This window comes from Pteronotus mesoamericanus, unplaced genomic scaffold, assembly GCF_021234165.1.
Source record: "Pteronotus mesoamericanus isolate MK-2021 breed Mesoamerican mustached bat unplaced genomic scaffold, CSHL_Meso_final contig_27, whole genome shotgun sequence".
Lineage (NCBI taxonomy): Eukaryota > Metazoa > Chordata > Mammalia > Chiroptera > Mormoopidae > Pteronotus > Pteronotus mesoamericanus.
The window spans coordinates 552,845-565,683 of record NW_026555115.1 but is presented as its reverse complement, the minus strand read 5'-3'; the positions used below and the strand labels follow the sequence as shown (position 1 = coordinate 565,683).

Here is a 12,839-nt window from a genome sequence, read left to right as displayed (position 1 = left end):
CCTTTCCATCACCAAGGTTAAAGAAAAATTCATCTGTTTTCTTCAAGTACGTAAATCATGTCATCTGTTACATTTAGAGACCTAATCCATTTAGAATTCATTGCTGTTCACAATAACTTAAAGACAGAATTTTTATGGTGGTGATTTAAGACCTCTTATCCATTTATTCTCACAACATTCTGAGAATTGTTTTGATTTTCCTACTTTGACCTAGACCAAGGCTAATTCCAGAGAATTAATTTCTAGTAGAAATTTGGAGTTACTAGTTGAAGAGAAACATCTGATTGAAGCGTTATGTAATCCAAACATGTTTTTCTCTTTCCCCTATTTTGTCTCTTCTGCTCGTGTCTGCCTCTGTCTGTCCCTCCCTCTCTCCCTTACAGATGGGGAGCTAGAACTCAAATGATAAGCCTAATTGGGTTAGGGGCAACAACGGAATGATTTCCTGACAGCCCATCCTTTATTTGGGGGCACAACCCAAGCTCCATACACCAGCCCTCATTGTGAAATACGGATGCCAGTGAGCATGGTAAATCCATTAGTAGGACTTGCTTCCCATTATTAGCACCATCTGAGTCTGTTAAAAATCTTAACTAGGAGTTTAATTTCTCAACAGAGGGCTTTAAATTAATTAGGGGTTTACATGCTAACAAAGACCTTGATACATCCATAAATCAATCTGGTGTAGGAGTTCTACACAGGGAGGACGCCTATTCAGTGGAGACCTCAAATCCAGCATCCCTGTAGGGCTCCCAACAAAAGGGTGCAGGTGTGGAGTAGGCCTCTATGACAAGGAAGGCCCAATAATTATTTTGCATCACTTAAACCACAGCAGGTAACGTGGCAAATCAAAGTCCCAGGCGCTCAGCAAGTGAAACTCATGTTACCATGAAAATCCACAACATATCACTTTAACCTCTATAAATGAATTGCCATAATGCTGTGATTTATTTTACTCCAAGCCTAAGAATTAAAAGGACATTGATCAAAATGATCTCCTTTTTTTCCCCTTTTGTTATAAATAAAAAGTAACAGATGGAACCACTTTCTTTTTTAAAAATGCACCAAACATTACTTTAAGGACCTTTGAAATTGCTAGTGCCTTTTATTAAATACACTTGCTTTAAGGTTTACACTTGTGTTCTTTGGCTAGAATGGTACTCATATTCCTTCAGTTAAACACAGCCTTTGTGTTTTTTTGATACAATTTTAAAATTGCCTAACAATTATTTCTAACCTTAAGCATTTCCATGGGATAGTAGTTTTGTTTCTTTTGCATTCTTTGATTAGAAAACACCTGGTCAAGGAAAATAACCATGGGTTCACTTTTAAATAATTTTGTATATCATTTGTCACAGTAATATCTACATCATTATGAAAATCATGAGTGCATGTACATGAAAAAATCATTTTTTGAAAAAAATTGATTTTAAAAACCTAGTTTCAATGTAGATTTACAGTCTGTAAGGAATAGCCTGCTGCGGTATTTTCTTTGTCCAGCCTCTCTAGACCCCTCTTCCCTTCCCCAATCACAGGGGTCTGACCTACATGTGAGAAGCAAATGCATTTAAGCCTACATAAGTAATATTCTCTCCTTAATTCCCCTGTAAGCTGAAAACGTTGTTGTTACATTCAATACCTCACCCCAAGGTGTTAAAAGACCAGCATTTTGAAAATACGAAAATAAAAAGTCCCCCTATAAAGATGACATCACAAAAGTTACTGTGGGTTTAAGCTAAATAATCCAGGTTGCAGATGATTTCAGTTTGGAAATAATGCAATCGATACCACTCTTAGCATTTTAGTGACACAGGAGGTCACTCTATGTATAATACAATACTGCGTGTGTTTTCCATCCATCCACAATCATAGCATTTGGTTAGGCAAATAATGATTCAGGCCCTGCAGAGTTCATTGAGATGGCAAGCAAAGAAAGAAAAAGAAAGGAACACTGTGTGTCAAAGACTGTTCCCATTTAATCACATTCCCTATTCTGTTCCCATCCTTACCACCATCACTACACTCTGAAGAGGAATGAGAGGAATTGGGGATTCAGAATGAACTTCCCAAACCTGTGCAGCCTCCCTCAGCCTCCCTTTGCCCTCTTCAACCATGCAGATGTTCTCAGAATGTAAACAGGCACTGTGTCAGCCATTTAGAAAACAAACAAACAAACAAACACATACAAAAGAACCTCCTTTGTTCCCATACCTCCTTCTAGCTATCACTCAATATTTGGGGGCTTTCATATTACAAGTTTATGAAAGAGCAGTCTATATTTGAGCTTTCCACTTCCATTCTTGGGAATTTCTAGTTTATATTTCCATTCCTGTGACACTATAATGAGGTACCCCAAAACACCCATAAGTGGGTGTCAGAGAAGGCCAGACAGGGAGCCAGGACTCTCACCCTTGTCAGGGGGTAATCAGCTCTGTGACCCCCACAACAAGTGGACCAGCTGGGAGGTCTAGACTTCCAGCTCTACCCAGTAGAAATCAGCCTTCCCCCAGCCAACCTCTCCCCACCAGGCAACGGGACAGATGTTGAGGACAGCAGGATGGAACTGAAAGTCCAATAACAAACTTTCACATTCATGTCAAAAGATTTCAATAACAGTGCCGTGGCAACTCAGTGGGGGAAAGGGCAGTCTTTTCAACAAACGGTGCTAGGACAGCTCGATAGCCACACGCAAAAGAATGAAATTGGACACCTTCCTCAAACACACAAACAATAACTCAAAATGTACCGTGGACCTCAAAGTAAGAGCTAGAACAAGAAAACTCTTAGAGGAAAATCTGTGTGGCCTTGGGTGAATCAAAGCTTTTTTCAGTATGACACCAAAAGATATGAGAAAAAAATATATAATTTTGAGTTCTTCAAAATTAAACACTTTTGTTTTAAGGGCACCATCAAGAAAGTAAAAAGAAAACCTGCACAATGGGATGAATAATTTGCAAGTCATATATCTAATAAATTGATATGTCCACAAAAAGAATTTGAGAAAGATTTCATCGTTGCCTTATTTATAATAGATCAAATTGGAAACAACCCAACAATCTGTCAAAAGGAAACTGGATGAACAGATTGTGATATATTCATAAAATGAATTATTATTTGGCTATAAAAAAACCCACAATATATTATGAATCTCAGAAACATTATGTTAAAGGAAAGAAGCCAAACACGAAAAAGATCTCATACTATATTATATATTCAATGCATACATTTATAAAAAAATTCAAGAACAGACAAATCTAATACATGAATTATATAAGGTATATCAATGGTTGCTATGCAGGAGTGGAAAGGTGTGACTAAGAAGAGTTAAGAAGGAACTTCCTGTGGTAATAAAATTTTTCTACACTTCAATTGAGGTGTTGGTTTCACCAGTCAATACATCTATCTAAACTTATCAAATTGGACAATTAAGATATAATGCATTTAACTGTATATCAATTTCACTTTCGCTTTTTAAAGTACAAGAATGGGAAGTGCCATGCAGACGATATCCTATTCCTCCCACCCCCTTTTCAAACACAAAACATGGGTGCAAACAAAGCCCTGTCAGCCACGGAAAGACTATAAGACTCTTCGTGCTTTAAGCAGTCTTTAAAATGTCTGCCTTGTTAAAAGTGGAACAAATTTAGCATAGTTTCCAAGATTCCTAGTAGAATACCATCCAATTTCTGACTTGGAATAAAAGGAAAATGGACACTTAGTTTAAATCTTACTGTCACGAGCCCTAGGGTTAGCCAGTGTTAACTGGTGCGGGGAATATACTCTCAACAGGAATACCATTTCTCCTTGGAAGAATCCTAAAGAAAAACTAAGAGGGTGTAGATTGATCTAACTTTTCAAACATAGTTTAAGATCAATCTCGGGTATATAATTCACAGCATTATTCTGAGGATGTCTCTGAAAACTCCTAGAATATTCTTTCTTTATATCTGTTGTATCTGTTACAATTTACAAGTGGGAACGGCTCAGTTAATTGGAGCATTGTCCTATAAACTGAAAGAAAGTCTGTCGGTTTGATTCCTGGTCAGGCCACATTGCCTGGGTTTTGGGTTCAGTCCCTGGTTGGAGTGCATGAGAGAGGCAACTGATCAGTGTTTCTTTCTCACATCAATATTTCTCTCTCTCCCTCTTCCTCCCTCTCTCCCTCTCCCTTTCTCTCTGGAATCAGTGAATATATCCTTGGGTGAGGATTTTAAAAAATAATAAATAAATAAAATAAAAATGGAGTGTATAATTTATTAAGTTTTTATGTAACCTTCCTCTGACCAGAAGTAAATGCTTTTTACCATGTCTAATCTCCATCTTTTCCCTTCACAGTTTATGACCCTGGTGTCATGCTGAAACATGCCTTCACTATGTCCAAATCATAAAAATAACAAATTTTCTAATACATTCCTCTGGGTAACTTAATATTTTCTTCTAATTTCTCCTATTTTCTCTTCTGATGATATTACAGCTTTTTTTTAGTTGCAACATTTTTATTTAAGTTTATTTAAGATTGTTAAGATGAAATATCTTTAAAATTCAGAAAGTGTTTAGAAATATCACTATCACTTAACTCCACCCAGATTTAACAGATTTTTAGGACATCTTATGATATTTGCTTCATTAAAAAATTAAGTAAATGAATATAATTAAGCCCTTTCCCCTCCCTAGAACTATCCATTGGTGTTTTTCCTGTACATAGTTGAGAACAAAGGAAACAAATATGAAACACTTAATATATTGAAAGAAAGCATTCGCAAAGACTTGAGTTAACAGAAAAATAGAACATGCAAAATTGATAAAAACCAGTGAAATAACATGTCCAAGGTCACACAACTAACAATTGGTAGAGCTGGACTTTGAATCCAGACCTGCCTCACTCTCAAGCTCAGTTTTTCTTCCTCCCACATATGTGTCAACTAGCCATTAAACAGGAATCTCTTTACATGCAGTGTAGTACATTGGATTGAATCGTAGATCAGAAAAAGGGACATTATTGCCCTGCCTCGTGTGGCTCAGCGGATTGAGTGCCAGCCTGTAAACTAAAGGGTTGCCGGTTCAATTCCCAGTCAGGGCACATGCCTGGGTTGCTGGCCAGGTCCCCAGTAGGGGGTGTGCGAGATGCAGCCACACACACACACATCTCTTTCTCCTTCCCATCCCTTCTCTCTAAAAATAAATAAATAAATATATTTTTTTAAAAATCTTTTCTTAGAAAAAAAAGAAAAAGGAACATTAGAAAACCTGGTGAAATTCTAATAAAACCTGGAGTTTAGTTAATAGTAACACACCAATGTTAATAATCTCTTCGTTTTGATAATTACAACATGAATATGTTAAGATGTTAACGCTACAAAAATGGTTAGAGGGTATGCAGGTGTGCAATTTTACTGTGAGTCTAAAATTATTCTAAAATAAAAAAATATGTTAAAAATAAAACAAATATCCCAAAAATGGTACCTTGGGTTCTATTCTTAAAACTTATAAGTAAAAGAGATTTATTACATAAAGTCAAAGTTTAATAAGGGCATGCTTTGTATTAAAGACTTTGATTATAACAGATTCATTGATTATAACAGGTTCAATGACTTTAAAAATAAATAGCTGCATCAAATATATAGCTTTTTTGAAAATATTTCTTGAATAATTTTTTGCACACCATTTTTCTTTTCATGTAGATAAAAATATAGAATGCTATAAATAGTAGTCTTTTAAAACATAAGGTGATTTGGTTGTGATGAACTCCTCTCAATTTCTGCTACAGACAGGACAAAATTTCTGGGTTTATAACAGCAAGAATTAAACTTAGAGGATTAATAGAACTGCCCAAATTAAGGAGCTGTCAAATGAAAGCACCAGGACTTCAGAAATAAATGAATCCTAGGAGCAGAAAAGCTGAAGCATATAATTAAATAGAAAACGCAGAGGGGCGGTTGACTAGGCAAGGGAATAGAAAAAAATACTGAAAAAGAAGAAGAAAAAAACAAAATAAAGGATGTTAATGAAAATCAGGGGTTATGGTGTCTCTAAGTATTGAAATGTGATGAATTATGGAATGTGGGAAACAAGAGTAAAATGAATAGTAGTACATCAGGTCATATCACTGCCTCACTCAAAGCCTTCCAGTGACTCCAGTCACTCAGCCCATGAGCCAGAGATCCCTGGGGCCCTTGATGACTTCCTCTCTGCCCCTGATCACTTCTCTGACTTCATCTTCTATCCTTCATACCCCGCCCCCTACTGTCCTCCAGCCATTCTGTCTTCAATGTTTTTCAGGCACTCAGGCCTTTGCACTTGCTCATCTCTCTGCCTAGAACGTTCCTCCTCCAGATACCACCATGTTCACTCCTTCACCCTCCTCAATTTTTGCTCAAGTGCTAACTTTTCAGTGATATAATACTATAAACACCCCATTCAAAATACCGATCCCCTAGAATTCCCAATCTGTCCTCCTTGATCTTACTTTCTCAGATCTTACTTTCTCATCATCTAACACACCTAATCACAGCGAATGTCTGTTTCCACAACTACTAGAATGCAGGCGCTCAGAATTTTGCATGTTTTTTTTCCTCTGATGTTTCTCCAATGCCTAGAATGGTACTGGGCACATAGTGGGTGCTCAATAAATATTTGCTAAATCAATCAATACATAAATATGATTTTTTCATTATCATCATTAAAGTAAGTGTAATAAAACACTGGAAACTTTCCAACATTATTTTTTGAGCAACCAGAGTCATCTTTTTATTTGTGTTTTCTGGGTATTTTCTGCACTGAATAATTACTTCAATAATGTTTTAAAAGAGGGTTTTGTTTTGTAGATACAAGAGAGTTATTTGTCTATGATGATTTCTTCTCAGACCCATTCACTGTCAGAGTAAGAAAAATACATTCTTTAGAGGCCTGTTCTTTTTAGGAGCTTAAGTAACATTCAGTTATTACCAGAAAGAGCTTCTCCTGATCATAAAAAGTTTATATGAGCCAATGTTCAGTAGAATGATACACTAAGCTAATGGAATCATATAATTCCAACCTCCTCATTTAAAAATACAGAAACTGAGACCTAGAAAAGTTAAGTTACTTCCTCACAGTCAGCTGGAACATTGCCGATGAACAGGGACTAACCCTAAACAAAAGACTGAAACACTGAGGAGTCACCTAGCCCTAAACATTCTACAATGCAGTAAAATTCCAGATTGAAAATTTTTATTTCACCATTTGACTAAGCCTTCATTTTCTCCAGCTTATTTCCAATTCATTGCCCAAAAATGCGTATGAGCAGTTGCTTTGTATTATTTGAACATTCAAGATTCTCTGTGCATTAAGATCACCAGCAGAGCAAACACTGTGATCATCTAAGTATTTTAGCATGCGCAAGGGCCGTGACCTTGCAGGACCCATGCAACATTCAGCTTCTTCCTCCAGCCTTTTGCTTTCCCTGCTCGGGGAAGTGTGACACCAGCATATTTCTACAATTTCTTTCTCTTTTCAGTGGCCAGATAATCATTTAACTCTCAAAAAATCAAATGGAAGCAGCCTTCACAATCTAAAAATGCATCACTTTTCTTTTTCAAAAAGCTAATTCTTTTGCTGAAAAATTGCACATGGGCTGTTGGTTTGTCATAAGTGGGGAAAAAGTCTGGCATGATATATTTTTTTCCAGAGGTAGCAGTAGCAGCAGTTAATCCACACATGTTCATTCCCCGAGTCCCCAGACAGTCATCTCTGATGTTAGAGTAACACCCAGGCAGACACTTAGGCAAACACAGACTATAAAATGAAGTTGAAATGGACCAAAACAACCATATTGATTTTGAGTACAATTCAAAACAAGATTTTTTAAATGGCACATGCTGAAGAGGATAGGGAGATATGCACTGCAGATAGTCAAGAGCAGGAAAAGGATTAAGACAATGACAGTAGCCAACATCTTAGTGTTCTTTTACATTGTTTGTTTTTCAGGTTGGAAGAGCTGAGAAGCTTGACTTATGCTGAACTGTCTTTATCTGAAAATCTAAGATTGCTCATTTATGGATATTGTGCTCCCAGCTTGATGCCTGGGCATCCAGTAGACCTTAATAAAATAAAGCCTATTACCCTTTGAACATTTGAACATCTTCTTCTGAGCCCAAATAGTTATCTTTCTTAATCAATCTCTCTCTCTTCTCTTTCTGCAAATGGCCGAGCTGTCTATACTACATTATAAACACATTATCTGCAGATACAGCATTCAGTTTGCTGCAAGCAAATATTTTCCTTATTTATCCTTAATGAGAAAAATGCCTTTCAAGCCAGACACCTTTGGAAGGGAGGTTCAGAACCAGGCCAGAGCAGCCCGGACTTACCATGGCCCCCTCACTTCTTCTTTGGGCAACTTCTCGCTGCAGTCGGGCCACAGCCAGCTTCTCCCTGGAGAAACAAAAGAGCATGATTACTTGGCCATTTTCTTGGGGCAGAGGGGCACGGGCATGGCTCGGAAACATTCTTTTGAGGTCTCCAGAGGAACTCCTTCCTTGGTTTAGCTCACTTCCTCTGCTAAACTTTCTATAAATATTTAAAGTGAATGGTCATCAGTGCATTGTTTTCATTGAGTGTCATGGAAGTGATTTTATTTTTTGCCTTGGATTTTAAAATAGCCAAATAAATGTTGAATGTTGAATGAAAGCTTTACTTTAAATTCATTCATGTATATCATTTGTAAATGAATTTTCTGTGTCTTTCCTGTATCAACTTTGCTCATATATATTTTAACTATTTTTATTTCTTTGTTGCTCTATGTTGATACTGAACTTTAAAAAGCAAAGAAAACATAACTGTATTATTCTTGAAATGGTAAGAGAAAAACATTTGCAGGCTTGCAACGTAACAGGCATTGTGCTGGGCCTTTTACCTGATCTTACAGGAGCCCAAAAATAATAGGTTTTATTATCCCCATTTTATAGATATAAAAATAGGGGCTCAGAAAGGCTAAGTAACAAGCCGAGCCCCCAGCTGGTAGATAGTATATTGGGATCAAAATTAGGTTTCCTTTACTTCAAAGACTAAATAAAAATTTTACATATCATTTTTCAGGGTCTAGGAAATATGTAGAATTAAAAATCAGATTATTTATTTTATAATGGGGGTTATTGGCTATCTTTTATCATTGTAATTCTGATTTCACATCCAAAAAAGCTACTATTCACCAAGGTTTTAAGGATATTTTTTAAAAGTGATAGATATCTGCATTTTAGACAGCTATTCAATTATCCTTTGAATGGTAGCTAAACGAAATAATGGTAGGTAAACTCTTCCAGCCATCCTTAAATCTTAGTTTTAGCAAGGATTTTCCCTGAAATGTCTCTCCTGCTAAGAAGATGTGAAACTATTTAAAAGATACTTCATCCCTCAGCCTTCCCTCTACACAGGATCAGCTACCTGCAAACAGCCAAGAAGCAACTCAGTTCCCTGACAGTGAGAGGGCCTCTCCCCTCTTAACTGCACAGGCCTCTGCCGATGACAGCCAAGAAGGCACGTGCTCGGTCAAGATGGCAGCGTAGGTGAATACGACACCTGCATCCTCCCACAACCACATCAAAACTACAACTAAACTACAGACCTGTCATTCAGAACTGCCTAAGATCTAGTTGAACAGAAGTCATATAACTAAGAATATGAAGAAGAAGCCACATAGAGACTGAGAGGAGGGGTGGAGATGCAAAATGGGTTGGCCCCACACCCCACATGTGGTGGTTAAAAATTGAAGGGATATCTCAGCTACAGAGGTGCCTCCTGAGGATCAAGGATACCCAGCTCCACGTCAGAACTACCAGCCCAGTGCTCCAATGCAGGGAAGAGAAGTCCCCATAACTTTTAGCTGTAAAAACCAGTGGGATGTGTGGCTGAGAGAGACAGAGGGCTGCTGGATTCCTACGCGTTCCTCTTAAAGGGCCTGTGCGCAGACTGACTTACTCCCTCTGAGCTCCAGCACTGGGGCAGCAGCTTTAAAAGGGACTGGGGTTGTACAGGGAAGAACTTAATTGTCTGGCATCAGGGCCAGGACTGGAGGGGCAGCTCTCTCCCAGACAGAAATGCTGGCAGAGGCTACTGTTCCTTTGCTGCATGCTCCCCCCTGACAGAGGTGCCATATTTGAGTCTCCATCAACCTGGCTACCACTGTTTGCCCCACCCTGCTTATTCCCTATACCCTGCCTCACCCAGCTTGCAGGCCCACCTAAGCTGTTTCCAGTGGCTTTTTATACCAACAGCTGTCTTGGCTCATACTTCAGACTTTCCTAAAATCACTTAAACAAGCAGCATCTGGCCTTGGCATGCCCCATACTCCTCACTAAATGGCTCCAAGCCCAGCACTAGTGGCAGCTAGTCTTGGTTCACAGCTTGGCCTCTCTTGGGCACCTCCAAGCCCAGCACAAGTAGCAGCTGTCTGCAAATCGTTTTGTAGTTCATGCTGGGCGGCCCCAGGTAGAAGAGAGGTGGCAGCTGACCTTGGCGTGCACTTCCTGGGAAGCCCCAGAGCCACCTCTGCAGGTGACACACTCAAGGGCCACACTCAATGTAAACTAGAGCCCTGCTGAAGTAAGTCCTGCTGTGTGGGACAGGCCCTGGCACAGCTGATTCTCCACAGTGGTCACAGCCAGTCTTTGCAGCCAATCAGCCCCTGGGGGTAAACCCCTCCCATTGACATGCCAAATTAATCTATAAATTCTTTCTCACTGGGATGTATACCTTCACCCAACTAAATAAAGAGAAAGACATAAGGAGCAAGAAAGAAAAAATCCTATAGAGAAGAGGAGAAAAAAAAATTTTTTAAAGATGGCCCAGGATAAACAGGTATGCAGGAATCTAGAGGAACCAAACCCGTTTTCAGCAAGAGGATGGAGGGTCTCCAATGGATGACTCCCAGAAAAAACAGTGGATCAAAATAAATTAATCTATGTGTTTGTAAATATTGAGAGGACTTTTTGAGTTTCAGGGGGAAAGTCTCTTAAGATTCAGGGACTGGAATGTGAAAATCTAACCCAATAGAAATTATTAACTTGTGGAAAGAGCAAAGTCATTCAAGAAATGCAATCCTAGAACTCTACTAGACTCAGTTATGAATACTATTTATGTCACTTTATTATTATTATAATTAATTAACTAATTAATTTTTAACAATAAAAAAATTAGAGAGAAGGGGAAGTATAGAGAGATAGGTGGTATAGGAGCACTAAGTCTTTATCTTTTATAATAGGAAGACAATTTATAATGTCCAAAATTGATAAATCTAAAAATAAAAGTACAAATATGTTTTGTAGATACAAGGATGAAAAATCTAGAAGATAGAGCTAAAAAATGGAAAGTGGTTTGCAGGGCAAAGATGTGGAGGTAGGGAGGAAGGGATGAACATTTTATAAATATTATCACTACATTTGATTTCCAAACCATGTACATGTGCTACTTTGATTAAAAATTTTTCAAAAATATGTGTATTTTGAAACTTGTTGGATCACTGCCTTTTATTTTTACTAAAAATGCTATGATGATACATTGAGAGACAGAGATACAGGTGAGGGATGAGAGAGCTAGAGATGAGGAGCAGGGTTAGAAAACTCGACAGATTATTTACAAACTGAAAACTCAGCACCAAGTGATCCACCATCATGGCCCTGAAAAGAAGAACCTAATTATAAGCTTTGATAGATAGCAGAAAAATAAGAACTAACTAGAAGCATCAAGGAGCCTTCAGATAAATACCTTGAAGTACATACTGTAAGCAGTTCAACACGGTATGGTGATATTTTAAATTTAGGATTTTTAACTTTTGTATTTTTTCATTAAAATGCAAAATATACATAGAAATTATGAAATCATAAGGTCACTGCTTGATGAGTGACCATGAAGTGAACATGTCTTTGTTGCCACCACCTAAGTAAATAAGCAAAACCCCAGAAGCTACTATGCTGCCAATGATCATAATTAAGATATTAATATAACAATACCCAAACTCATCTGCCCCACAGTTTCCTTCGTAGAGTGAATACAGACCCATTTAACTTCTAATTTAAACTATATTATACAGTCTTATATTTTGCATCAATCATTTAACCAGTATGTTTTCCTTTAAATAAGCCCATAAATTTCTCCTCAGCCACAAGAGTGGCAGGCAAAAGAATGCTGATTGGTGTACTTTTGCACAGGGTCAGTTGTGGTGTAGTTAATACCTCCCTGTAACAACTGCTTGTTTGAATGTTGAGATTATATTTAGTTCATCTCTATAAACACCTAGTAAGGGCCATTCAGTAGGAACAAAATGTTTGTGATTTGTTGAATGAGGAAATCAGTCACACAATCTAATATTAATTGCCTAGTATAATAAAATTTTAACAATACCACTGTTTTGCACCGACATGTTATACAACACATATGCTTACACACAAAATGATTCCCATAGAGCACCTTCTGGTTCTGGTGGCCATAAAAGCTTGTTTACATACATTTAAAATTTTGAAAGTCACAGCTTCCATTGGCTACCCCATAAATAGTAACTAAGCTTCAACAAAATGAATCTCTATATAAGGACGTTAAATGAGGAGGTAGTAGAATAGCAGTTGTCAGACATTTGAGTCAGAAGACCCCTCTGTACTCTGAGAAGTTACTGAGGTCCCAAAAGAGCTTAAGTTTACATGGGTTATATCTATTGACATTTACCACATGTAAATGAAAGCAGATAGCTTTAAAACCTTTATTTATTAATTCATTAAAAATAGTAACAAACCCATGTTAACACAAATAAAACATCTTTATGAAAAAGCAAGCCTATATTCAAAAAAATAAAATAAATAAAATCATGAGAA

General features: G+C 37.6%; 1 protein-coding gene across 2 annotated transcripts in view; it reads right to left on the bottom strand.

Moving 5' to 3' along the window:
• NCKAP5 (NCK associated protein 5) overlaps positions 1–12,839 on the bottom strand; it is a 750,489-nt gene that overhangs the window by 443,713 nt on the left and 293,937 nt on the right. For both annotated transcript variants that reach the window (XM_054574978.1, XM_054574979.1), the window contains exon 3: positions 8,349–8,412. In XM_054574978.1, the coding sequence (XP_054430953.1) occupies positions 8,349–8,412 (64 nt within the window). The remainder of the gene's footprint in view (positions 1–8,348; positions 8,413–12,839) is intronic.